The 27,464-nt window shown below is 51.4% G+C and overlaps 1 protein-coding gene across 1 annotated transcript in view; it reads right to left on the bottom strand.

Annotated features, from left to right (window-relative positions):
* The window catches only part of Kif6 (kinesin family member 6), a 417,840-nt gene that overhangs the window by 13,458 nt on the left and 376,918 nt on the right, over positions 1 to 27,464 (bottom strand). The window contains exons 16-18 of the mRNA XM_077801497.1: positions 20,415 to 20,465; positions 2,217 to 2,298; positions 563 to 698 (exon numbers count right to left, since the gene is read on the bottom strand). Coding sequence (XP_077657623.1) covers positions 563 to 698; positions 2,217 to 2,298; positions 20,415 to 20,465 — 269 coding nt within the window. The remainder of the gene's footprint in view (positions 1 to 562; positions 699 to 2,216; positions 2,299 to 20,414; positions 20,466 to 27,464) is intronic.

The raw sequence follows: 27,464 nt of genomic DNA, 5'->3' as shown, positions 1-27,464 counted from the left end.
TTAAACAGTTAAGTCAAGAAAAAAAGATATTTGTGATATTTGAGGACCAATATGACTATATTTTTTAAAAAATATATTGATATATGTATATATGCAGAGAAAAAAGATAAAAGATAAAATAATATAAAACTAACATGTTAATTGGTTATATTAATTAGTTATATTAACATTAATTGGTTATCCTTAAGGGGAGGCATTAAAGTAATCTTTACTTTTCTTTGCATTTTCTGTATTTTCTAACATTTCTGTAATTAACATGCATATATATGACTGTAATCTGAAAAACAATAAATGTAAATGTGATATCCCTGGAGTCTCTTACACAAAGCAATGGTGGCAGACCCCCTGGTTTTGGGAAGCTGCATCTCCCATCCTTGCTATCCCATGGGTCATGTGAGGCACAGGAGCAAGGAAACCATGAACCCTTGACCTTCTGTGTTCCTGGGAGTCAAGTGAACGTGTGAGACAGGGCTTAGTTCGTGAGCTGGGGGGTAAAAGTCCCTCCTTTTCCTGTCTCCTGACAGTCCCCTCCCCAGCTGCCCTGATGCGCCCTAGACCTTACCTGCAGGTGAGTGGCCTCTTCTGCCCACCAGGCTTCAAACTCTTTCTGCAGCTTCACCTTGGCTTTGTCCATGAGCAGCTGCAAGTGCTCGATCTCCACCTTCAGGGCCTTCAGGCGGGTGAACATAATTTTGTACCTGCAGTGGGATCAGGAGGAGGTGGTGTCACATTCTTTTGAAGGTCACTGAATCTCAAAAGCCTGGCAGTGCTTCCCGGTGCCTGGGGCCTGGGACCTGGGGCCAGACTGAAACCTACCAAGGCCAGGGTAGGGCACCAGGGTCTAGTCCATCATATAGAAGCAGACAGAGGCATTTCTGCCCAGCAGGGTTGGGAATCCATAATTGAGATGAAGAAACCCTTTTCAAGAGTGACAACCAACTTTTTTTTTTTCCCCCCCAGTGCTGGGAATTGAACCCAGGGCCCCCAGGATGTCAGGCAAGCACTCTACCAAGGAGCTATCCCCAACCTGTGATCTACTTCTTTTATTGAGCACTTAACTAACAGGGCAGGCATTGCTGTAGGCAGCAAACATATACAAGCTCATTTAAATCCCTGGCACAGACTCAGAACCAGAGGCATGGAGAGGTCAGATAATGTGCTCAGGCAATGTGTTCTAAACACAGAACAAACAGGAAGCCAGGATTTGAACCCAGACAGTCTGGCCTAGAACCACAGTCTGCCATTCTGCTGGTTCATCTTTGTGGTAAGGAACCAAAGTTAAATATCTGTTGGGGGATATTGGGAATGCTACACCAAATCAGAAATAGTTCACTGGAAACAGTCCAATAGCCGAGCTAATGAGACAATGTGCCTTCGGAGGTGACGCTGAGATTGGAAATGTAGACCGAGGGGATAAGACTGGTGGAATAATGGGATGACATGAGAATAATGGGATTTAGAAAGAAACAGGAAAATAAACAGCAAGGCAGAAGGTGGACAACCGGGGCCTAGACCAAGGGGCTGGAGAGCAATGGCCGTGAGTGTGGAAGGACATTCTGGAAGAAGACAGAGTGCCCAGCTGTCAGGAGTGGCCTGGAGACCAGCGCCAGGGGCTTTGTTCTCCTGGGGTGCGTGAGTGCGGCCGTAGGTGACAGAGTTTATCAGGGTGATGTCACATCAGCCCAGTGCCGGGTGCTGGGTGGGGACGGTGATGCAATGACTCCATCATCCACTTGAGGCAGGGAAGGGGGCTTGCTCAGTCTCTCCAGACCCTCTCCAGGACAAGGAAGAGCTAGCCGACATGTTGAATGCATATAGAAATGAATGAACTAAGCTGCTTGGTTGGGGTGATGAGGGAGATTCTGTGATGGCCACATGTATGTTTATGCATGGAGATCTGTACAGTATAAATAAAATCATTCTGGGCCCCTAAGAGGCTGTGTGAAAGTGTGAAGGTGTGACTTGGGAGGGAAGCTGCAGAGACCACCATGGTCATATCTCTTGCTGCCTCTAGGTGGCAGCAGTAGACAACACTAGCGGCTTCTGGGGCCAGGGGTGGCTGGTCAGCATCTAACCTCATCGCCCAAAAGCAGTACGGTTGTGGCTTCCTGCCTGTTTTGCATTTGGCTGTGGTTCCAGCCCTGGGTGCCTCCAGGTTGTCCTTAAGGCCTAAGGAGGCAGGGGTCAGGCTGTGTATGGAAAAAAAAAAAGGGCACCTTCTCTTCTCTTCCTCCAGTTGTGATCGCAGTCTGCCTTCCTGGTCCGGTGTCGAGGGAAAGGCCATGTTTTCTGAGACTTCTGTAGAAGGAAGATGTTGGTGGTTTACTCCAAGAGGAAGAAAGGCAGAAGGAAAAGCACGAGATAGAGCCCACGTGCATCCCCACATGAAAGGGGACCCGTGCGTTCCTCTGTGGCCTCTGGATGGCAATCTCTGATCGCTTCTAGGATTGTCCTCCCTGCTGTCTGTCCCCCCCCCCCCCCCCCCCCCGTGCCCAACACCTGTCACTGGAAGGGAATTCTCTCCACCTCTACTAATCCTCTTACTATTGAGCTCAATTATTTCCTCCTGAGTCCTCAGGGAAGATGCAAAACAGAATTTCCTCATCCTCTGAGAAAGAGCCCTCCACACCCCAAGAGTCCTCTCTAAATGGTCACATCTTTCTTTGCACCAATTCTTTGCACCAATTTTCCAGCTTCAGAAGCACGTCTTCTGCTTTCCCTTCCCTCTAACACTTGGTTCTCAAGCCGGATCAGCACAGGTGATGTTCATGTGGAACCAGGGCTGAGGAGGAGCCTTGGCAATGCACCTATGGCTTTCAGCAGTGACCAGCGGGGGCTGCATTCCCTGTCCCCCATGCTGACCACCTCCTGCTCCCACGTAGTTGCCATGGCGGGCCTGGCTGCCTGTTCTGCCTGGTTGCCTGTCGACACCTGGTCCTGTCCTTGTCCAGTGTGTGGGGGCTGTTCATTCTCCTGGAAGTTTCTTTATGGTTGTGCTGTGCCTCTTAGTCCCAGAGAGGACACCTTAGAAGCCACAGCACCCTGATTTTTATTCCATGGGGGGCAGAATGAGTCCACACAGAATGGTCCCAGTGTTTTCTGGGCATGACCAGACTTAATTCTTATGGTACTTATTTAAGACACGTATTATTTCCATTTCACTGAGAAGGACATTGGGGTTCAAAGAGGTTAAACTGCCCAGGTCATGTGACCAACTTCAGGAAACTGGATCCAGGTTTGTTTTCTGGCCAGGACCTTGGATTAAAAAATTCCTTCTATGACATTTCTCACAGATGGTCATGTGATTTCTGCTCAAATACTTGCAGAGATGGGGAGCTCAGGACCTTGCAGGAGAGCATGCTCCACTGCAGACTGCGCCGTTTCTCTCACTTCAAGCTGAGACCTTCCCTACTGACTTCTTTTCACCTCTACTCTGGTTCTTTGTATCAGCACAGAATGTCCTTCTTCTTAATTTCAACAAGAACAAAATACCACCTGTGTCTCAGGCTGGCTCTGCCCGATTCATCATCAGCTGGTTACTTTCTTACTTATCTTACATAGAAAGCCTAGGCCTGACTTCACAGAAGAAATAAAAATGGCCAACAAATACATGAAAAAATGTCCAACATCCCTAGCAATTAGAGAAATGCAAATTAAAACTACACTGAGATTTCATCTCACTCCAGTCAGAATGACAATTATCAGGAATACAAGTAACAATAAAGTTGGCAAGGATGTGGGGAAAAGGCACACTCTTACATTGCTGGTGGGACTGCAAATTGGTGCCACCACTCTGGAAAGCAGTATGGAGATGCCTCAGAAAACTTGGAATGGAACCACCATTTGACCCAGCTGTTCCACTCCTCAGTTTATACCCAAAGGACTTAAAAATCAGCATTCTACAGGGACACAGCCACATCAATGTTTATAGCAGCTCAATTCACAATAACCAAGCAGTGGAACCAACCTAGGTGCCCTTCAACAGATGAGTGGATAAAGCAAATGTGGTCAACAGAATATTACTCAGCCATAAAGAAGAATTAAACTATGGCATTTGCTGGCAAATTGACGGAACTGGAGACTCTCATGCTAAGTGCAATAGGCCAGTCCCCAAAAACCAAATGCCAAATGTTCTCTCTGATATGTGGATGATAACACTCAATAAGGTAGAGGGAGGGAAGAATGGAAGTTCATTGGATTAGACAAAGGGGAAGGAAGGGAAGAGAAGGGGATGGGGATGGGAAAGACAGTGGAATGAATCAGAACTTTCTTGTGTTCATAATTAGAATAAGTTAAACTCCTTGAATGTAAACTATGTCAAAATACACTCTGCTGCCACATATCTCTAAAGAGGAGGAGGACAAGAAGCCTAGGCCTGGACATGACACTCCACGTAGGTCTGAGAGGTACAGATGAGACAAGGACTCCTCATAACTTTTAAAAATACATGCTCTATATTTCTGTGTGGATGAATCAGCAAACAGCGACCACGAACTGAGTGCTTTCTACTTAAGGTTCTGGCCAGTCGAACTTGGCTCTGGGCAGATCCTCTACTCAGCTTATTGCTAGTCAAAATTACCTGCTGGGACGGCGTGGCCGATCTCCTGCCGTCAGGGTCTTAGTCCAGAGAGGGCCAGAGACAACCCAGGGTCTCCCGGCTGGTAAGTGGGGAGCTGGAATTTGAACCCACTTCTCCCCTTGGTTCCAAGCGTTTGGGCCTCGGCAGGCAGGCACCCTCCCCGTCCAGCAGGTCTGTCCCGGGTGCCCCTCCTTAAAAGCTTTCATGTTCTTTGAACAGTTGTCCAAGTGCAGCCCCAATTTCCGTGTGATTGTCCTTTTGGTCCCAGCTGCAACCCTTCCTGTTTACAGGGGGTCTAGTCCCCTGAGAGGCCTCGTTCTGTCTCGCCATTATTCTCTTCACCGTAGTAGTGGCTAGCTGTCCCTTTTGTGTCATTGACTCATTGATAAATACACTAAATGAATCACAATCCTGTCCTTTATCTCTCAGCAACCGGCTTCCTCTTTTCTTTGTGTGAGGTGACAAGTGTCAACTGGCTCACCAAGTGTCTTATCCTGTCATCTAAGTGAAGAGATGCAGATCCCAGGGACTTCCCAGCTGAGGACTACCCTGCCATCCGCTGGCCCTGGCGAGGCAGATTGCCTGTCCCCACCACACCTGCGCCCCAAGTCCCCCAAGCTTTGTTCAGATTCCACATGCAGGGTGTGTTCAATGCCATGCACATTTGCTGGCCCTGTCCTCTTTGAAAAATCCCAGACCTGATAAGAGGAAGTGAGTACCTGCACATCAAACTAAAAGCAGCAGGACTCTAAGTGGGCGGAATGTTTCCTCTCCTGAAAGCCCAGCAATGGGCCCATCTATGGTCCAGCCTGCTGATAAAGAACTGGGAATGCTCCTTCTCCTTCTCACACCTTTTGACCTGCACCAGGGCACCCCTGAGCAATTCTGTGAAGCCCTGCTCTCTGGAGCCTGACTGCAGGTCCTGGCTGTGGGAGGGGAGTGAAGGAGGGGTCTGGATTTGCACAGGGGGCATCTCATCTGTCTGGTGGGGGCCGTCTGGGGGGCCTTGGGAAGGCAGCTTGGAAGGCTGAGGTGGACTGGTCTTCCCTGCGAAGCCTGGGGCAGCCCAACACAAAGGCAGAGCCCCCCTGTGGGGGGCTCTGTGGACCCGCTGCAGGTTCCTGGGTATCTCACGGGGCTGGAAGGGCCTGGAAGAGTGTTGGGCCTGGAAGGGCGTTGGGGGGTCAGAGCCTCGGGCAAGGGCAACATTCTGATGAAGGAGTGAAAAGATAAAGTCAGCTACTGTCTTCGGAGTCGCTGGGCACCTCCCACTCATTGTCACCACTCCACAGTCAGACCTTGTCACTTCTGTTGTGCAGGCAGCAGATCAAAGCCTAGAGTGACGAGGGGGCAAGGCCACGGAGCTACCTGGTGGAAGGGCGGGGCTTTGGACCCAGCCCAGCCATGCATGCACTATTGCACAACTGTTTATTGAGTGTCAACCACATGCCTGTCCCTGTCCAGGATTCTGGAGGGGAGGAAAGACCCAGACCAAGAAAAAAATTGAGTCTATGATATGATGCGGCAGGTGAAGGGTGCTATGAGGAAAGACAAAGCTGGGTAAGAACATTCAGGTCAGGCCCGGCGGCCATGCTAGGTAAGGGGGCCGAAGAGCCCTTCTGAGGAGGACATCAGAGAGAGGGACATGCATGAAGAGTGGGACCAGCACACAAAAACTAGGGATAGCCTACAGCAGCGAGTGCAAGAGGCCTGGGGTGCAGGCCTTGGAGGTGCAGACCAGCGATGGAGAGAGCGGGAGCTGAGGTCAGCGAGGAGATGCGGCCAGACCTCAAGGGCCCGGTGGGCTGGGCTGAGGCCTGCGGCTCTGAAAGAGATGACAGGCGCAGGGTCCTGGGGAGAAGAAAGGGTGGATCTATTCCTTTAGAGCTAAGTCAGGCAGCTTTTTGCTGCTCCAGACAAAGCCACTCCAAACTGAAGAATAGCTAATGCCGTGTGGCGCCAGGATGTGGAGCCCTGTTGAAAGGACTGGGGAGAGAAGGCTGGGGCAGGGGACCCTGGGAACCAGAATGAGGGCACAGTGTACCCCCGAGACACAAGCTACCCATGTTGCCAGGACGACCAAGTGGGCCTGTGGCCAAAGGTGATGTTTGCTTAGTGAAGGGCATTGTCACCCCCGGGAGCCAGCCCTGGCTGCTTCTGATGTTCTTTGTGGCTGGGCTTCAGTCCTCTCTGAAGAGGAATAGGGCTGGGAACTCAGGGAGGCAGACAGAAGCTACTGAGCAAGAACAGAGGGCAGAGCTGCTAAAGGGCATTTGGGCTTTGTAGGTCTCTGTCCCCTCGGGACACACCTGGGACAGAACCTCCAGTCACCTGGCAGGAGGCACAGGGAGCCCTCCTTTCAAGGACAGGATTCTGGCTGGGACAGCAGCACCAGAGGCCACAGTCCTGCATGGTCCACAAGGTCACACTGCTAGTCTGTGGGGGCATCGGCTCCAAAGTGACACAAAAGCCAGAAGAAAGGGTTCTGTTGGATGCTGGTGGCTGTAGATCTGAATGTCACCTAAGGGGGAAGCCCTGAGCAGTCAGGGTAACTGACACTCCAAGCCGGCAGGAAGCAGGGGGGTGGGGACGCACAGTCCCAGGCTGACCTCATCTCTGGTCTCAGGTGTTTGGGAACTGGCAAGTCAAGGACAAGAGGGGCTCTTGCTGAGAAGGCCCCCTCCCATGGACACAATCCCAGCTGGAAGGCCTCTGAAGCTCCCCTCCCCACTTCCCCAGGCACTCTCCCCCTCCCCCTCCTGCACAGTTGCCCTGTGTCTGGATGTGCACAATCTCATTTCTGTGGTCCAACGGTTCTCAACTGGGGGTGCTCACCAGAATCACTTAAGGAGCTTGTAAAAGCACAGAGACAGCTGGGCCCCACTCCAGGCCCACCGAGTTAGAATTTCTCAGGAGGGTCCCCCCAGAGATTCTGATGCCTACCCCTTGTTAAGAACTCGTTGGAGGCTTTGAACCCTTCCAGGGCAGGTCACAGGACCTGCTGAGACTATAGAACCTGCAGCAGTTTTAGGGGATGGTGTGGGAGCTCGCAGGTCCTCGGTGCCCCTGCCCACCTTCCAGACCCATGGGGGCCACTGTGGTAAGAGGGAAAGGGGGCACAGGGCCTCGCAGGAAGGAACACACTCTGTCAGATGGAGCGGCCTGCACTTGGCTCTTGCAGGTGCTCCGTGGAATCTGAACAAGGCTATGACGTCCACTGCCACGTGGGTCTGGCTCACGTGTGTCGTCCTATGTGAACCTCCCAGCTCCCACTCCAGGCAGGGAAGTCACCTGCCTGGGAATCTCGCTGCTGACCAGGAGAGCTCGGGTGAGAACCAGCTCTAACTTCAAAGCTGCTGTTTTCTCCTCTGTCAGTGAGTCCAGTAATGAGGGAGCCACAGGCAGATCACTGAAGTCTGGGTCGCCTCATCTCTGGTGTTTGAAGGTGATACTGTCTTCCATGAACGCCTTGCAGATCTGGGGCCAGGGCTGAGAGAAAGCCTCAATCTCTTTCCCGGGTGCTGGTCTGTGAGAACTGCCCTTTACCAGCCCAGATCCATGGGCTGTGCCCCAGTCCCACGGGGCATGTGCAGCTTGCCTGCTGGGTGTAAGCCCCTCTCTGCCCACCAGAGCCTGCCACTCTTCCAGGTTGGATGGAAGAGCCAGGCCAGCCTGCCCCGTCTCCTTGACCACACTAGGAGTCCTCAGGAAGGCATTGTGGAAATTTCCAACCATGTCCCAACAGCTAAAAGGGGCCTTGTGGGCTTCCATAGAGCAAAGGCCATGGGACCCAACATGGCCAGAGCTTGGCCGGAGCCCAGTGTGGGAGGAGGCAGTGAGCTCTGTGGATCTCTGGTGGTAGAGAGACGACAGGACATCAGAGCCAGGGAGGCACCCAGCTCGTGGTTCATCTGCTCAGCAGCGCCCTGGGCTTCCTGGGGCCAAGCTCTCACAGAGCTGCAGGTCACTGAGCCTCACCTTGGTGAGGAAGTCGGTGTCTGTCTTCTCACGGAGACTGATGTGTCAGGAGCTCAATTACCACAACGCTGAGCAGCTCAGAGGCAAGATTCTGGCTCCCCAATCAGACCATTTCCTGTTTAATGGCTCAAATTGATTGTCGCCTGGGGTAAGCACACGCTGACGGGTGCTCAGTGCCACCATCCGTCTTGGTGTTGGCTTTGTGCGACACCTGGGCATGCCCAGACTTCAGGGTATGACGAATAACCCTGAGGACACGTGGCGCTGCCTGATAATTCGCCTCTGTCACAGACCGGGCACTCATGGCCTCTGCTTTCCCCTCTGGGTGAGAGGGTGCTCTCCGAGAGGAGAAATGGCTGTGCTTTAGTACGACCAGGAACAAGCTGCTCAGAGCAAACCGCAGGCCCAGGCGGCTCCTTGAAGGCCTTCCCTGTCTCTTCCCCTGTGGACTCCAGACCTCTCCCTCCAAGGCCATGCCCTTACAATGGTGGCCTTTCTCCTTTGGCATCTGCTCTTCCTGGCCCACCGTGTTCCCTGTGGAAGGCTCAGACCATACACTCAGAGGGTCAGACTCTTGGGCCAGGCAGGAAAGACATTCCTCGTCTTGCTGCTTGAGGTTGGCTTTGTGGTCACCTGGGCTTAGACGGGAGCGCTCTCCTTCTCGCCTCTCTCCACAGTCCTTTCTCCTGGACCCCCAGATCCAGGGTTTGGTTTCTAGGCAGCCTTTCTTCCATTGTAGCCACTCAGAGCCTGGCATGGCGGCCTCGGGCTCCCACCCACAGCACAGCTTCTCTTGCAGGTCCTAGCACCTCTCCTCCCACCCAGGCCCTCACATGGTGACCCCCTCACTCCTTGTCAGATATACTCAGAGTTCTGAGCTCAAAGTACCTTTGAATTCTCCCTCTTGTCACCTCAGCCTCACTCAAGTGACCCATGGTGACCACATGTCTTGGTCTGAGTGGCTTTCCAGAGAGATGGCAGTGGGATGCTGGGCATCCCTAAAACTCAGTGACAGCTGTAGCCCCTGGACATGGCCAGTGTGGTGCGTTCTTAGGACACACCTGCCCCTGGGGGAGGAGAGTCTCTTCTGCACCCTTGAGAGTGAGCTCAGGCCTTTCTCCTGCGAAGGCCCTGGAGGATGGTGACTGGTGGTTCAGTCAGTTCTCTCCACAGACTTATGAGGGAGATTTCAAGACTTTCAGGAATTGAGCTGAAGACTCTTAATAAAGCTGTCTCCCTCTATGTTTGGAAAAACGTATCTAGTGAGCCAATTTGTAAATCAATCTGTTCATTTGGCAACAATTCATCATAAATTTATCATCAATCGGAGTAAAAAGTGAGCTCTGAGACAGATCACCCAGTAGAAGTGGCTCATTTGTACAGGGAGACGGCGAGACCTGGGTCAACAGCCCCCACAAGACCACAGGAAAGGGTCAAAGTGAATGTTAGAAGACACTTTTTTAAGAGCTTGCAGTCGGCCTTGAGGCCCCTCCTCCCCCTCCTTGGGGTACTTCCTCTTCCCTCAGAGGCAGCAAGGGGGGCTCGAGAGAGACCCCTCGGAAGGTCTCACGGAAACCCCAGGTTCTGGGGGGTGAGCAGGGCGCAGTGCACTGGTGTCTGAGTCCCCTCCGAGAAGTCTGGGGAGCAGGATCTGGCTGGCGGTCTGCTGGGAGGGGATCCTGGTGTCCCCACGGTGCTCCTGTGGCCTGCGCAGGTGGAAGAGTCGGGCGGGGGTCACCTTGAAGCCGTGCTGTGCTGGTGTGGGGGTTCATGTGTGACGCCTGCCAGCGTCTGTGGTATAATACCCTGTCATGGCAGACTGCAAGCTACCACAGGATGGTTCTGAGTTCAGACTTGGAAAGAGATGTGCGTCCGGGGCTCATGGGCCGCTGTGCGGGCTCCAGCGCACTGGGTAAGTCCAAGATCCGTTTTAATTGGGCCCCGTGGGGGAAGTGGAGCCTGGGGAGAAAGAAGCCTGAGGCGGTCCCCAGGACGCTGGGGTGGTGCTCTGGACACACAGTGGCTTCTCTGAATCCACACTCTCTGTCCTCCCTGGCCCTGCTGCCTGCCCTGGGAGGCTGGCTGGGGTGACAGCAGGCTTCCTTATCTGCTTTCTGGCTGGGCTCAGCCAAAGGGCATCATCAGCAAGGAAATGGCTGGTGTCTCCCCCCACAGATGTCTGTGCGCGGGGGCCATGAGCTGGAGGTGGCCTGACAGGAGGCCCCAACGCCCGTCCCATTGCCAGGGCCCTTCTGCACAACCCTTCCTGCCTGTTCCAGTAGCTGCTCGCTCCTGGCCCCTCAGGCCCAGGGCAGTGCTGCTCCTGCCTGCTGCAGTGTCTCCCTCTGGGGTGGCCCTTCCTGTGGTCTCCCTATACTTGGCTCCTGCCTTGGTAAACAGGCCGGTTTTCAACTCTCTCCAAAGCACCTCATTTGAGTTCTGCCATCTGCTTCTTGTTAGGACCCTGACCGTGAAGGTTCTAAGACTGAACAAGGTGCATGCCCTCTGGTCAAGGAAAATGCTGGTGAGGGACCACCAGAGACTCATGAAAGGACCCCAAAGGAGGAAGAGTTAGCTCTGGCCTCCACCAGAGAGCCAAAGCCATGTCACAACAGCTCCAATCAAAGGAGGTCTTTGCCAACGCCCCTTCTGTCTCCCTGTGTCCTTCTCGGCCCTCTGGGGGACACTGTGCCTTAGCAGGCTGAAGGAGGAAGTGAGTGGAGAGAAGTCCCCACCACCCACCCTGCCCTGTTTCCTCAGGACAGCTGGCTGGGCTAAGGGAGAGAAGTGAGCGAAATCTGAATTATTCAGAGTGCACTTATCATAGAAAATGCTGATTTTTGTTGTTGTTTGTTTTGTTTGTAATTAACACTGAATGACCCACTGAGGTGTGGGGCTGCTCAGTTTCCTCCTGCAGTAGAGGACTATCCCTCCTTTGAGGGGGGATAGTGGAGGAACAATAAAAAGTCACCCTCATGAGCTCTCCCTGGACCACGCACCATGCCCGTCCACCGTCTGCCGCCAAGGACCTACTAGGTGTTACAGCGGACCGGGAGGAGACAGTGAGAACTGGCACGTTTTCTGTTTTCACCTTTACATAATATTGTCCTGACATAAATGTAGTGAGGAGAATTAAGATTAATCAGAATTGAATGTAGAGTCGCATTTTATCACCTCTTCTGTCACAGTGATTCCATTAAAACGGTTATTTTGGTTTGATCTCCAAACCCTTGGAATCTAATCCTTTTTGAGTTCTGGGAATTATAAACATTTCAAATACAAAAACGTTCAGAACATGCTATAAATAACATCCCTTGCTATCTCTCTTTTTTTTTTTTGAAAAATTTTTTTTTGAGAGAGAGAATTTTAATATTTAATTAAATTTTTGGCGGACACAACATCTTTGTTGGTATGTGGTGCTGAGGACCGAACCCGGGCCTCATGCATGCCAGGCGAGCACGCTACCGCTTGAGCCACATCCCCAGCCCATCCCTTACTATCTCTATAAAAACCTACATACTTTGCCACCATTGTTTCCGTTTTCATTCCTTAACAAAACGTGGTGGAATTGGTGGACGCCTCTTCTCCCCTCCACCGTCCACCATCATCCAACTGAGGTAACGCCATCCTGATGGGCCCGTGGCCTTGGCTCTACGCTCTAAATTCTCACACTATGTTTAATGTCCCTTAAACATTAAAGAGCAACTTCTTGACCAAAGAGGTAGTTCCACAGAAATGCTTATGGGACTGGACACCTGGGCACCTAAGTTTGAGGTACCTTTCTTATTTATGTTATCTTTCACAACAAAGGTAAGATGCTCCCACTCCCCCTAATAAATCGCACTGAAATTTTTGGAATTTACATAAACAGTATCATTCTAGACATATCCTTCAGCAATATTCTTCTTTCAATCACTATTGTATTTTTGAGATTTACTCACGTTGCTAGGTGTGGATCTAATTTATTCATTTTAAATTCTCTGTGGTGTTCCATGGCATGAATATCTTATAGCTACAAGCTCATTTACCCACCCCTGACTGGGGAACCTTTGGGATGTCTCTGTTTCTGTTTTTGTTCATTTGTTGGACTATGTGCTATGATAAGAAGAATGCTGTGATACGTGTGTCTTTGGGCAAGTATGTGGCACCTTCTTTTGTTTTGGTACCAGGGATTGAACCCAGGGGACTTGACCACTGAGCCACATCCCCAACCCTTTTTATTTTTAATTTTGACATAGGGGCTTGCTAAGTTACCTAGGGCCTCACTCAGTTGTTGAGGCTGGCCTTGAACTTGTGATCCTCCCCCCTCAGCCGCCCCCCCCCCCCCCGAGTTGCTGGGATTACAGGCATGTGCCACCACACCCAGCATGTACCTTTTACCTTCTTAGGTAAATGTTCCTAGGCATGGACTTCCTTGGATGGTTTCTGTGTCTTTAGCTTTACCCAGAAATTTCCAGATCATCCCCGAGTGGTTGTACGTGGTCTTTAACCACCAGGTTCACTTTCCCTGCTTCTCTTTCTCTTCTCTTATTTGGAGAACCTTGACTAACATACAAACTGGGTGCTCTTATTCCTAAATCACAGTTGCCCTGCAAGACTGGCCCCAGGGCTGACCCAGTCCCCGGGTCTGCAAGGACTCAGTGGGTCTGACGCACTGGGAATTGGGCGGGGAAATGAGGTGGGGACTCCTCACTTCAAGCCTCCATCAAGAACCTGGAAATTTGTCTGAGGACCTTGTGTCACTGAGGCTGGCCCTATGTTCACGAGCAACTGTGGATGGGAAGTGACTAGAGACTTTGTCCCCGGTCACACAGACCTGCCTGAATTCTTTTGGAACCAACTCAGACGTCATCTCATTCCTTTGGGGAAGCTGCTTCCTTCACATTCACCTTTTCTGAGGAATCAACATTCTTATCATTCATTTCTGAGAGGATCAGAACATGGCCGGTCTCTCTGGGCCCTCACGGGTCTGTATGTGTGCCGGCACAGGGCTCCTGCCTGCCTAAGCAGGTCTGGATTCACAGAGCTCACCCTGCGCTGCCTGAGGGCCGAGGAGGGTTCAGGATCCACGTGCTCTTGCACAAGTAATGAGTGTGTGCCAGAAGGTTCCGGGGACTGTGCTGGGCACTGAAATATCACCGGTCCAGTCACTTCCTTGTACAGATGCTGGAACCTCGGCACAGTCCCCCTTAGCTGCCCCGCATATCCATGATGTATAAAGGCAAATCTGTAGATCTCACTGTTTTTTTCAGTAGACACTTAGGGAGCACCTCCTGTGTGCTGATGCTGGGAAAGAAAGCCACTCTGTCCAGTGGGCGTGGGGCGGCCAGGAGACCTCACTGTAGGGGGGTATGCCCAGAGCTCTGTGTGGTCCGTGGGAGCTGGCACAGCTCTGGGAAGGGAAGTTTGGAATCTGCCCTCCAGAGCCACAGGCCTGGGGCTGGGGTGGGTGGCGGGTGCTCTTCCTTCAAACACGAGTTTCATGGCAAAAAGATAAGAGAAGTCGCTTGGGTGGAACTGGGTGGGTGAGATCCGGGCCCTACTGCTTGGCCGGGGTTCTGCTCGCTCTCATGCCTGGTGCTGATGGGGCCGTGGACACCACCTTCGTCTCACAGAGTCCACTTCACAGACCGGTGCTGGGAGGCTCCCCTGCTCTGCCCCAGCAGAGGGCCCCGTCCACCCTGGCACCCCTGGTCAGTTTGCTCTCTCGCACATTGTTGTCCTCAGATGATCTTAGACGATTTTACACCAGACGAGGGGAAGTGGCAACAGCGAGGTTTCTTCGACAGGAACCACAAGAGGTCACTGCAGGAATTTTGTTAGAGGCAAAAGGGCTCCTCAGAATAACACGTGTGGCAGAGCAGGAGCCGTCCACGTGGGGTCCGCCAGCCTCTGCGAGGCCCTGGGGCAGGGGTCTGAGTGTCACCACCTGACTGCAGGGTTGGGCATGCACACCAGCAGGTGGCCATCCCAGGGCCCCAGGTGGTCTCACAGCCACAACGTCCCCTCTGGTTCCAGGAGGTCTTTACCCCTGGTCAGTGAGGGGCAGAGAGGGAGGGGAAAGACGGGCATTTAAGAGGCAGTGTTGGTGGGGAATCCTTGGTGCCTTTGGACCCTGCCTGTCTGACATGTGTGGCCATTTTCTTTGTATTAATCCCTATTTGCAGTTCTGTAACCACGTGTGGAACGTGTCCACAGGCAGAGGAAGGGACTGCAGTTGGCTGCTTTCAGGAGCTGGGTCGAGAGCCAAGAGCAGAGCAGGGTGCTGCCTTCCATCCCGCTACCTGTGCTGGCAAGTCTGGGAGCCCCACAGGGCAGTGGCAGCCCCCCAGGATTAAATGATTGTTCGGCCACTTACCCCAAGGGGCAGGGCCAGGCCCTGATGGAGTGTGAGCAGTGCAGGCCTCCTGGGCAGTCTCACATCCCACGGGTGAGTTCCCAGTAGGTCAGTTAGGTGGCCCAGGAGGCTGAGGGTCCCCTGGGTGTGAGCCGGAAGTGCGCTCCAGTGGGAAGAACCTGCCCAGGCTGAGGGCAGGTCCAGGCCGTGGTGTAGGTCTGGGGCAGCAGGACTGCTCACTCTCACTGAGGGACTCACGTGTGTTGTGGCCTCTGTTCTCCTAAATGGCCTTCTTGACCAGGACTTCCTCCTTCAAATGTTCAGTGGCTCAGCTGCTGTGAGTGGAATGTCAGATTCCAGGCTCTCAGCGAGATGCCTTCCCTCCACTGTGTCCCTTCACCTGCCCCAGGTCCTTCCCTAACACACACACACACACACCACACACACCACACATGCCAACACATATATACATAAACACCTCAACACCGCCCCCACATATGTGCCACACACCCAAGTACGTATTACACACACATGACACACAAAGAAGCGTGCATTATACCTATACCCCAACACCAGATAACTCCCACCAGCCCACCTCCCCAACCCCCACCCACTCCACACTCTTCTCTGGGGTTCTGAACCTTGTCCATCTCTGAGACTCAGCCCAGGCCCAAGGTGTTGGTGACAAGCCCCAGGGGCCATTCCTTGTGGTCCATTCCAAAATTGATGGCTGGTCCCTCTCACCTGACACATTTCAAATGCTGCTTGGGAGTGTGATGTGTCTTTAAAATCTTCACCATAGGCATTTGTTAGAGTTTTGATTGTGAACTGAACAAGATGCAGTCTCTGATAACTATTGCTCAGAGAGCGATTTAAGAGAGAAAGGCCACAGCCCACATTCCTGGCGCTGGATTCTTCTAGTTTCATTCCTGCTATGTGTGACCATCAGAAAGCAGAGTACCTGGGTCATATTATCTCGGCTGCTCGCATAAACGTTTCCATGAGTTATGCTTTAATGTCAGGCCTCTAGCTTTTATCGAGGGTCGATAGGAGAATCATCTGGTCGAACAACATTTTGGTAGCTTTTGTAAAACTGCAGCTGAAGACATCGTTCACTGTGTCACTCAGTGTCCTTTACACAAGGATCCACACGATAAATTCTGGCTTGTGTTTAGTTCCAGGAAGAAATTCTATTTCTGCAGATAAATTAGTCAGCATGCTTCCTGCTGTCAGAAAATGAAAGCTCTGTAACTCTGGGTGCTTCACTTCTTGCTTAGCGGCTAGACGAGGGAGAGGCAAATTTATTGCCTGTGTGTGTAATTTGCTCAGCTGTGGGGTCCAAAAGCACTTACTCCTTCTACTTCTTTTAAATGGACTTATTTTATTTTATGTTCAAATGTCTCATTGTACTTTTGCGAGATGTGTGAGTCTGGAAGCCATCTGGGGAAGCATTCATTTGCCCATTGATTTGACCAATTTATTGCTCGTTTTGGCTGCTGGGGATACAAAGATGAATTCGGCTGCACCCAGTTTTTAAGAAGCTCACATTTTAGTGTTCAGAAAAGCTATGGAAATAAATAATTGCAAAACAAGCTGGTGCACTAAGAGCTGTTTGAGGCCAGGGGAAGAGCAGCCGTGGGAGGCGGGGTCAGAGAAGGCTTCACGGAGGGGTCAAGGCCAAACTGGTTTTGCTGTGCCAGTGGGAAGAGGATAGTGAATGGAAGAATACATGTTTCTGAATCTGAAATTTGAAAAGGGAGTTCTTGTATCTATCTGTCTCTCTATCTATTGTATTTATCTATCTATTGTATCTATCTATTTATTGTCTATGTCCCCTCACTTTGGTTAGGTTGGAAATTCTAGGAGGGCCCCACTGGATCTGTGCCCCTCTGTGGGCTCCAGTATGCTGGGAAAGGTGCCCAGAGCAGGTGCAGTGTGGTAGCTGGACAGAGACTCAGAACCAGGCTGCTTGTATTCTATATTCTGTATGCTGTATTCTGAGCTGAGCAGAATAGGCAGGTTTGCTTAACTCCTCTGGGCCTTAGCTGTGAAGGAGATAATGATGAGTACCTCATGGGGATGTTATGAACATTAAAGAAAATACACTTAGAGAAATTATACACATGCCCAGCTCATGGTAAAATACTCAGGAACGCATCTGCATTATTAACAATCCTTTATCGTTTAGGGTAGCTGGGACGACCGAGTGGCACGCACACGCTGGAGTTCAGCGAAGCCCTCTGGACTGTCCTTTACAAGTGATGCCTGCAGTAAAACACCGTTATTTTATTGTCTCCTGAAGGAGTGTGTGGGAGCCAGTCTCTCCAGGTCCTCAGTCACTTGTGTTTGTGGGATGATGCCCTTAGAACTGGTCACTGATCTAACTCTTCAATCCCCAGCTCTAGCTCTCAGACCTAGGGAGCCTACAGGGCCGGAGCTTCTCCTGCCTTATTTCTATCTTCATTCATTGCCCTGTCCACTGCTTTTCAAAAAGACTGGGGTTGGTAGATGTTTATAATTCCTGATGTTCCTCAGGCAGGTGGTAAACAGAAAGCCATGGTCTGGACTTTCAGCCAGAAAAGGAGTAGAAATCCTTATAAAACTGCGTGTGTGTGTGTGCCGCGCGCACGTGCGCACACATACACTGCACACACAACTGGCCTTCAGAGGGGTACTTGTCTGTTTGCCAGTGGTGTGGTGGTGTTAAATAGCTGCTCTCAAAAAAAAAAAAAATTGCCTGGTTTGCGGGCACCACAGCACATGCCTATAATCCCAGCATCTCAGGAGGCCGAGGCAAGAGGATCGCCGAGTTTAAAGCCAGCCTCAGCAAAATTGAGGTGCTAAGCAACTCAGTAAGACCCTATACCTAAATAAAATACAAAATAGGGCTGGGGATGTGGCTCTGTGGTAAAGTTCCCCTGAATTCAATCCCTAGTACTCCTTACCCCCACAAAAGGCTGGGTTTTATAACAATTTATTGCCAATTTCTTTGGTGTAAATTCTCCACCATATCTGATTTCAAGCTACCAGTGTGACATCATTAATGTAGACTTGAGAAGACTTGCCCAGCAGCATACAATCATCTAGTCTCTTCACTATACAGTACAGTGGATGCAGGTAATTTAAATGTTATCAATTAATTAACAAATCTTTGAAGATTACTTTTGTCTAAAAATAAAATTCATTAAATTCTAAGCATACAGAATTTGATTTTAAAACACCTCCCCAAGTTCCTGCAACATTAACATCTTGGTCTAAGGTATGAGATGAGCTGACTGCCCCTCGCTTAGGGTTTGGCGACCCATCACCCAATCGCGACCTCTTGCGGATGGACGGAGCCTCCCGCAGCACCACTAGGTCTTTGTTCCTTTGGGGTTCGCCATTGCCTTTGTACTTATTTCCTTGGGCGCGCATCTGCTTTTACATAAAGACAGTTCCTATGCAAAATATATGGGAAAACCTCATCTGCTCAGTTTTATTTATTTCCCCCAAACCAACCGCACCTACATGGATACTTAGGAGCAGGCAGGTGGGGGAAAAAAGAGAGAGAATGAGAATAACGGAGCATATTTAAAACCGAGGGGGAGGGAAACTGAAGAGATAGACAAGGAAATGGAGCCAAAAGGACAGAAGAGAGCAGGACAAAGGAGCGGATGGGGCACGACGCATCCAGTCCCTGTGCATCTGAAGCCCACGTGCGAGGGAGCTGCAGGGGCGCTGTCCCTATAGTCGTTGTCGCCCAGGCCTGCAGCAGGCTCAGTCTGGAAGCCCTGTAAACAGTCTGGGGTGTCCAGGTTCCGCTCCATCAGAGGAGCCCCGCTGCTCGCGGTCACCTGGGACGCATGCGCACTGGCGGCCCAGACTTGCCCCAGACAGGCTCCCAAGAGCCTGGAGGGCGACCCGGCTGTTGGTCTCACAATGGCAGCTGGGGGATGTGAACACCTCTTCTCTAATTGGGATAGTGTGCTTTTAAAACAAATAGGCATTTCCAAAGCTCTTAATTAAACCTCCGGCCAGGCGGCTTTCCGTTTGAAGTTTGCTGATGGCTTCAGGCAGAGCTGGGCCCCGCTGACCCTGGCACCTGCCACAGTTGAGAAGTCTCCAGGGACATGAGCGGGGAACAAGGGCCTGCGGCTGCAACTGAGAACATGCGGCGGTGTTCCAAAGGCCTGGGAGTGTCTGTCCCCGCTGGAGGGTCAGGTCAGGGAGGGCCTGGGCTCGGGAGCAGAGAGGACAGAATAGCTCTTGCCCTGAAAGTCACAGGAATGGCTTGCCAGGCCCCCGGAGCGAGTGGCATTTTTCACATCATTGTATCTCACAAGCCAGGGTCATGAAGGCTAGAGGACAGGCCGGAGTTTTGAGGGCCGGATGGCAGCTCTAGGGGCGGACTCCACATCCAGGGGCCTGCCCAGGGTGAGCAGGGCAGGGCTTGGAGCCCAGAGGGTCCACTTGACAACTCTTCCAGCAGAGGTCATTGAGCCTGCCCGGGACCAGTTCAACCAGCTATTAGCCTGGGACAGCTGGCCAAGGCACTGAGCAGAGAGTCAGTCCTGAGGTGCAGGCCCCTGGCCACGGGGCAGGGGGCAGGTCGTCTGAGCCCTCAGTGCCAGGGTCAGCCGTGGGAGCATGGAGCGCCAAGCAGTGTGGCTTGGGCTTGCTGCTCCTGCCTCTGGTGTAGTCAGTTGTTATTCCACATTATCATTATTAGTACTTCTGAAAGGCAGTGACCCATCTCCCTCAGAGTCCAAGTTACTAGGGTCCACCGGGCCAGTACTCATACGTTCAGGACTCTGTCCCACTTCCCTGCTGTCGGCCCTGGGCGCTGGATTTCTCTAGCTGCAGGTCATTGCAGGGTCCAGGCCACCTCCAGGGGAGACGAGAGGCTGGGCCCCGGCTAGCTGGGGAGGGCAGGACCCCTGCTCTACCAGCCTGTTGGAGAGCTGCACTGTCCCTGGGTGACTTCCTTGGGTCACATGTCAAAAGGAGGCGCTTTCTACAGATGCTCGCTGGTGAGAGGGTGTGAAGGGCCTCTTGGAATGTGACCTATGGGTCTAGTGTCTGCACGTCAGTGTGCTGAGGTCCCCGTCGCTGGAACTCAGAGAACGGGGTGGAGCCCCTGTTCCAACACTTACTGGACACGGGACCCCAGGGTCAGGGTGGCAGAATCTCCTTCGCCTGTCAAATGCACCTCTCTTTCTGGACTTGTGAGGATGGAAGGGGACAGTGCACATCAGGCCACTGCAGACGGACCACTGTTCCATTATTCATTGTCACTGATGGGGTTAGAAGTGGCTCTAGAAAGCTCAGAGAAGGACCCGGATGTAGGGGGTGGACACAGGGGATGTGGGTGGGAGGGGCCCGCAGCATGAGGCGCGGCTGGAAGGTAGGGGGAGCAGAGCAGGGGTGGGAGTGAGGGGCACCTGGGAGCCACGCCCACAGCAACCCTGGCTTCCCTCCCCTCCAGGGCCCTGCTCCGTCTCCACCCCCACTCCCTCCCCGCGGCCTTTGCTCTGTACTCACCTAGAGCCACCTGCTGTATGTGCCGCCTGGTGATCTCCTCCTTCAGGTGACCTGTCAAAGACAGAGTGAGTCACTAACGGGTCTCCAGTGGGCTGCAGGTAGACCTGCCTCAGGAGCATGTGGCCAGCTAAACGAGGAATTTAAAGTACAGATTAAAGAAGACGGAAGCAGGCACACCTTCCAAGGAGAGCCCCAACCCCCATTTATGTCCTGGGTTGTGCTGAAAGAGATGCTGCCAGGGCAGGCACTGGCTTGTCAACACCAATATACTCCTCACCCTGGGACTCAATCACAGGGCTCATTTGTCATCTGTCACTCATAACCTTTGCTAGGGCCCTACTCTCTTAAATAGTTCTTTTTGTCTGTTATTAATAAAGGGGGAGGCAGGATTTGGTCTTTCAATAATTTATCCACTTCTTTCTTTAAGTGATATGAAACTGTGTCAAATTAAAAAAAGAGTAGTTTTAGTTGAAAATAATCTTAACAGTTGATTAGTAGGTATAAAGTGACATAATTTTAGGTTGCATCAATAAAGCTATAGTGGCTTGAACAAGGGAGGTGATATTCTATTGTATTCTGCAGTCTTGAGATCACAGTTGGTATTTGTTCTGGGAGCTTCCTTCACAAGAAGAATCAAAGGATGGGTGACTGGGATGGTTGAGAGATCTGAAATTATGCCATTTGAGACACATTTGAGGTGACCTGAGATATTTGGAGGGAGAAGAAGGGTTAGAGGGAGAGGAGGCAGAGAGATAATGGCTGTCTTTGGATAACTGTATGCTGTCATATGGATGAAGGAACAGATTTATTTTGTCTTCCTCCTGAGGGCAGAAGTCAAATCAAACAAAGGCAGACTTTGGGGCTCAAACAGAAGGCAGAGAGCTCCCAATGAGCACTGTTTCAAAATGGATCAAGTTGTCTCAAGTGGATTAAATCTCCTGGCACCGCAGCGAGCTGCTTCTGGAAAGTGCTGGCGCAGAGGCTGGGTGATCATCGGAAGGACGTCCTGCCCGGGGAGGAGCGGGGCTGCTTGCCACCCGGCCGCCTTCGTCCCGCTCTCCCTGATTTCAGGTTGAGGGTGGCTGACAGCACCTGGCCTGCTTGTGTCTGGGTGCAGCCTGCGTGTTAGGAGGTCAGTGCTGTCTGCATCACACGGCCCCCGAGGAGGGTGACGAGCCCCTGGGGATTCCGGGACCCCCTTGTCTGACATATTCCTTTCCTCAGGTGAAGTACATGGTACAGCTCCGAGGCTGCAGCTGGACCCAGGAGCTAGACCCTGAGCAGACAGGGGAGGGGTCACGGGAGACCTGTCACTCACAAGTGCGGGGACACTGCCAGGACAGCACGATGGGAGGGAAGGCAGAGGTCACGCCTCCCAACTCCCCAGCTGATTCAGGATCCTCTGCAGAATGAGGCGGCCTCTCCCCTGCCTGTGGGTCCAGCCCGTCCCACTGAGGAAGGCGTCCAGGAGGGCTCTGTCCTGCCGAGTGTCACCTGCTTGCCTGTGACTTTCAGTTATTGGGCTGCTCAGTCCTCTGCACCAGCACAGAAAGGACGGTCCCTCGCTGGCAGGGACAGCCCTTCCCCCAGCTCAGGACACCACGCTTTCTGTGCTTAGTTTGCTTTGGTTTCTTTGGCTGTGGTGGTGCTGAGGGGGACCGGGCCTGTGCGTGCCGGGCAAGACCTCTACTTCCCACGACACCCCACTTTCTCCCTGCTGAGCCTTCCCAGTCCCCGGGGGGGCCCTCAGAGGCCACTGCCTCAGCACATTGCCATGGGGGGAGGGCTTGGGTCCCTGCATGTCTGCCCCTTGCCTTCCATGTGTCCCCACTGGGGAGGAAACTGCAGGAGAGGAAGCATGAGCAATGACTGTCCCTAATTCTAGGTGGGGAAGGGCAGGGGCTTCAGGGGAGCTTGAGGGGAGCTGGGGAGGGGAGACCTGGCTGGGTGGAGAATAGTGGTGAGCCATGAAAATGACCTGACACTGGGCCAGCCACAGCCACAGCTGGGATCTCCCTGCACTCTGTGTGATGTGGCCTTGACTGTCCCTGTCAGTGGAGTGAAGCAGCGGGGGAGCACAAGGATGGTGCTGGCCGAGGCTCCGGTCAGTGGCTGGGCTCTCAGGAAGCCTGGCGCGTGCGCACTCCCAGTGCAAGGAGATGCAACCGCGGCAAATGCAACACACCCCGAGAGACCTCTGGGTTCAGCTCGGGGCACGGAGCTGCTCTCTTCTCCACCACGTGCACAGCTCAGGCCTCGACCCCTGCTTGTGCCTGGATGTCTGGTACAGGCACCTCACCCTCGGCCACTCCCATGCCTAGGAACTGCCCTCCGGCCAGCCAGGGAGTGACTTGCTCCTTTAACATACATGCTGGGCTCCTTCTGCCCTGGAAAGCTGCCTCCAACGGTGGGCCTCCAACCTCAGCCTTGCACACAGTAGGTGTTCAACCTCCCCAGTCACCACTTCCTTGCTCCTGGGGAGCTCCTTCCCCCAGGCCCTGGGGAAGCTGTGTTGGGATGAGGGGTCGAGGGTTCTCCATAGCCCCTGCTCAGTCATGTACATAAGGGGGGATTTTAACCAGGACTGAGAGTTTTAGAAAGTCCTCAAACTTAAATACTTATTCTTAGAATCAGGAGGCACCCCTAGGGGCCGAAGCTGGGTCTTTATGATGTTGCATGTTGCTGAACGCAGCTCTGAACCCGCAGCCACACTCAGCTTTGGTGAATGGACTCTCATTTACCCCTCTGCCCCCATGGCAATTTTTTGGAGATCTCCCCAAACAAGCTTCCCAAAATAGCCATGTGGCCGATGTCTAATTGCATTTTCCAGCAGAGCCATCCATCAAGTGAAGATAGCAGTGTCTGTAATCTGCTGGATCTTGCAGCTCCACGGGTTTTGGCAAAAGCAGGGGTTGAGGGGGATTGCAGAATCCACTGAGCATGCAGCTTGCTGTCATTACCACCGTGATAAATTTGCTGGTTTTGGCCTGGGTTCCTGGACACATCCCCATCCAGAGGTATGGAAAAGAGATGAAACGGAAACAGAACTCCCAGCCCGAGGCAGGAGACAGTCTAGGAGGGAAGCAGGGAGCCCAAATCAGGGTCAAACCCAAAGGGGGAGGGCAGGGCAGGAAAGCGCACAGAGGAGAATGTTGGTAGTTAGCAACTTAAACAGTACCTACTGGAAACACCTTCTCTCCCTTTCTGTTCGTTAATTGCTGGAGTGGGTGGCAGTGAGGGCGGAAAGGTACTCTGTGCCTGCAACCTTTCATAGGAGGTATTTGGCCCTGAAAGCAGCCACACGCAGGGCCTGTTCTCTGTTACAAACTCTGTACAAAATCTGCACAACTGATTTTGAACATGGATAATTGGTTTTTTTGGTTACAACAATTTTCCTTAATGCTTCACACTTTGTTTTGCATGCATATTAGTTTGAGATTATTCATGAAATGAAAGCTGCTTGGCAAGGCCAGAGGACAGCAAGCCATTTATGACCCCTGACAGAGCTGTTGCAGGCTGCTTCTGAGATGTCTGTGACGCTGTGCCTGTTGAGGATGCTCATATTGCTATCAGGCAATAAACATTTATTACTCATCTACTATATGTTAAGCACTATGTTCTAAGTACTGTAGAATATACAAATTAAGAGAAAATTCTATCCTAGCCAAAAAAAAAAAAAAAAAAAAAGTAGCACAATACAGGGATCGGCAAATAGGTGACTTGCATGCCCTTGCTTTTAGACTCTGGACCTATAGCTGACCTTGCTCCCTGTCATGGTTGCTATATTAGGTTGTTGTGTTACTATAATGAAACACCTGAGGCAAGCTAACTTAACAAGAGGTTTATTTAGCTCACGATTTTGGAGGATGAAGTACAAACAGCACAGTTCAGGTTCTTGTAAGGGCCCCACTCAGCTGTGTCACCTCAAGGCAATGGTGGGAGGAAGAGATCACATCACCAAAAAGGAAGCCAGAGTCCCACAGTCCCTTGAAGGGCATGCCCCCAGTGACCTAAAGCCCTCCCAACAGGCCTCACCCCTTGTGGGTCCCACCTTCTAACATTGCCACGTTGAAGACCAGGTTTCCAACACGTGAACTTTCAGAGGCACATGTACACCACGTCCAGACCATAGCAATTGGTTTGTTTTTCTGCTGAGTCTGAGCTTGGCTCTTCCACGCAGCATACCGCACAGCTAGAACCAGTCACTTGGAGTTGGACTTGGGATGAAGCAAACCCCTTTGCCCTTTGGGTTATATCAGAAAGGAATGGCCCATTTGGAGACAGCCAGAGTTGCGTTCAGATCCTAACTCGCTACTTCTTAATTGGGTGGCCTACTTAGTATCTCAAAGCCTCCATTTAATCATTTGAAAAATGAGAATGATAACATAACTGCAATAATACCTGCTTTTAAGGGACAATACACGGGTATAATATTCTCTGCTAGTTTTAGGTTGAGACCCTTTCAGGCGGATTGAAAGGATACCACATTACTAAGGTTGCTGAACTACGAGAGCAGCCGCAGAGGCGAGATTTCAGGAGGGAAGGGTGGCGTAGGAAAGGCAGCTGTCAGAGGTGAGATTCAGAGCAGGGTGCTGAGAAAGGTGCTCAGCCAGAGCTAACTACTGACAAGGACAAGGCCCAGAGAAGGTCAGCTGTGCACTAGCTGGGGACAGACGCTGGAGGGACGGCTGCAAGGGGGAGCAGAGCTGGGGCAGGGAGTTCCTATCCTGGGGTCCTGGGTGATTACTGGGGACTCTGGGTCCAGGTGACACCTCGTCTTCTGTTCAACTATGCTTCTGTAGTATCCCAGTAAGCTCAAGTTAAAATCAACGACAGTAGTTAGAGCTGGGGTGCGCAGAGGACACCCAGACCTCCTGCCTGAGGGCCTCTTTGAAATGGGAGGTCGAGTTAGAGGTTCTGAATGCCGAGTGTTGACTTAGAAAAGCCAGTTTTTTTTTTTTTTTTTGTACTAACACAGAGGATCTGTGATAACCAAAATGTTAGATCCCTAAAGGATGTTTGTAGGGCTGTTTGTAAAAATAATGGGCCTGGAATAAATTAAGTGTGTAATCCTTAGATGGATTTCCAACTAACAGGAGTATAAATCCTTTGAAGGCTTAAAACCAGACAATTCACCTCCTCCTTGCTAATATATATTTCATCAGGCTTTATTCAAACGTGTTGGTCTAATTTGAAAATCTGTTGAGGCAGGAACCACCTCTTCCCACTTTATTTTATGGTGGATAAAATAAAAAGAGAGTATCAAGAAGGACGTAGCTGGCTTAGATGACAAGACATATTTCTGAAGTCTGGAAACAGACAGAAACACAGAAGAGTGAGCGGAGCCAAGCCTTGAGCTCGCAGGGCTTCGTGGTTCCAGAAGCAGGAAGGTAACCCAGAGTGCACCGTGCAAAACCGGGTGAGAGCCAGGCGCTGCTGAGCTGGGGGCCAGGGACTCCCCCTTCAACCTGAGAGTGAAGGGGCCGAGGCAAGAACGAGCTCCAGGCGCTCCTTGGGTTCTGGTTCCCATCGCGCTGCCTGCCCAAGGCGGCCGAAGGGCACAGACCCAGCCTCTCTTGGTTGCTAAGCCAAGCTGCTTGCTCAGTCCCTGACCAGACCTGCCACATCCCCAGGACTGCCGTGGAGTAGGAACTGTTAGAGCTGGTTCTAGACCAGGGGCCCAGAGGGTCTGTCAGGCAGCGAGGACTGAGAGCAGAGAGAAAGAAAGGAAGAGAAATAAATAAGACGGGTTTCAGTACAAATGGGCCTGCTCTCCAAAATGATAGAATATAGGAATAAAAGATAATGCTAAAAAAAGATAGTAAAGTCAGTGTTTGGAATGTGAATGAGTTACAAATGGATGTCATTTTCTGGATAGGTAGATAAAGACATTTATGGATGTTGAAACACCGAAGGCTGAGTTAATCTTACTCTTCAGCTCAGGGTACACCTTCCTAATCAGTTTGTATAAAACTTATATATGCATGCATCTATATCTACAAAATGCACACCACATAGGCGTGCGTGTGCACACACAGACACACGACACACACGTGTATAGATACATGAGCATGTGTGGTATGTGTATATCTATGTATATACATGCACACACATATCTGAGCACACATGTATATTGTATGCATGTGTATGTGTGTGTATATCTATGTATATACATGCACACACATATCTGAGCACACATGTATATTGTATGCATGTGTATGTGTGTGTATTTATTTTTATCCCCCAGCCTCACGTCCTGTGCCCTCTTCTCATTCTCCTCTTCTTCTGATAGGATACTATACTGATAGATTTGACGTATACCGTATCTTGTATGTGTCCTTACAGTTTGTGTCGAGGCTTTCTGGGTAATTTTTAATCTATGAAAGTAACATTGTATTACGGATCTCATTCTGTTTCTTACCAATTGGTCGGTACTATGTTTTTGACAGTCACCCATTTTCTGTATGTCACTGGGCTCCCCATTTCTCGCTGCCACATACACTCCACAGTATACACCCTCCATGTTCTACTTCCACTCCTGGGAGCTGAACAGCTGGGTGGTTCCCCGCCGGCCTCGCTCACACAGATGGTGCTAGGATGACCTGGAACACGTATCCTACAAGTCTGTGGGAAATCCTCTGCAGGGTCTCAGCAAGTCTACACAGAGGAGCCTGCGCCAGTCGGTCCTCCCAAGACCAAGCCTTTGAGGCATGTCGAGGCTCCTCAAAGAGACTAATGATGACAGACACTTCTTATTAAAAATAAATACAAAACCACACAACAAGGAGGTAGAAATGAAAGAAGAACAGGTGGGTAGGAAACAGATTTCAAAGTGAAAAACTGTCATTATAATAAACAAAAACAACAGAGGAGTTAAAGGGAAGAAACCCTAGCCTGATATATTTCAGAAGAAAGGGTAAGAGGGAGGGTGCATAGGATCGAGGTACATTGGATCATGTATGAAAACCTCACGAAGAATCCCATTGTTTTGTACACTGTGTGCTGGTGATTATGATAAAAATAGTGAGCTGGGAGGCAGTCCCGACACAC

This window comes from Urocitellus parryii, chromosome 8, assembly GCF_045843805.1.
Source record: "Urocitellus parryii isolate mUroPar1 chromosome 8, mUroPar1.hap1, whole genome shotgun sequence".
NCBI classification, from domain to species: domain Eukaryota; kingdom Metazoa; phylum Chordata; class Mammalia; order Rodentia; family Sciuridae; genus Urocitellus; species Urocitellus parryii.
Note: the sequence above shows the minus strand (reverse complement) of the source record. Positions and strands in the feature narration are given on the sequence as shown.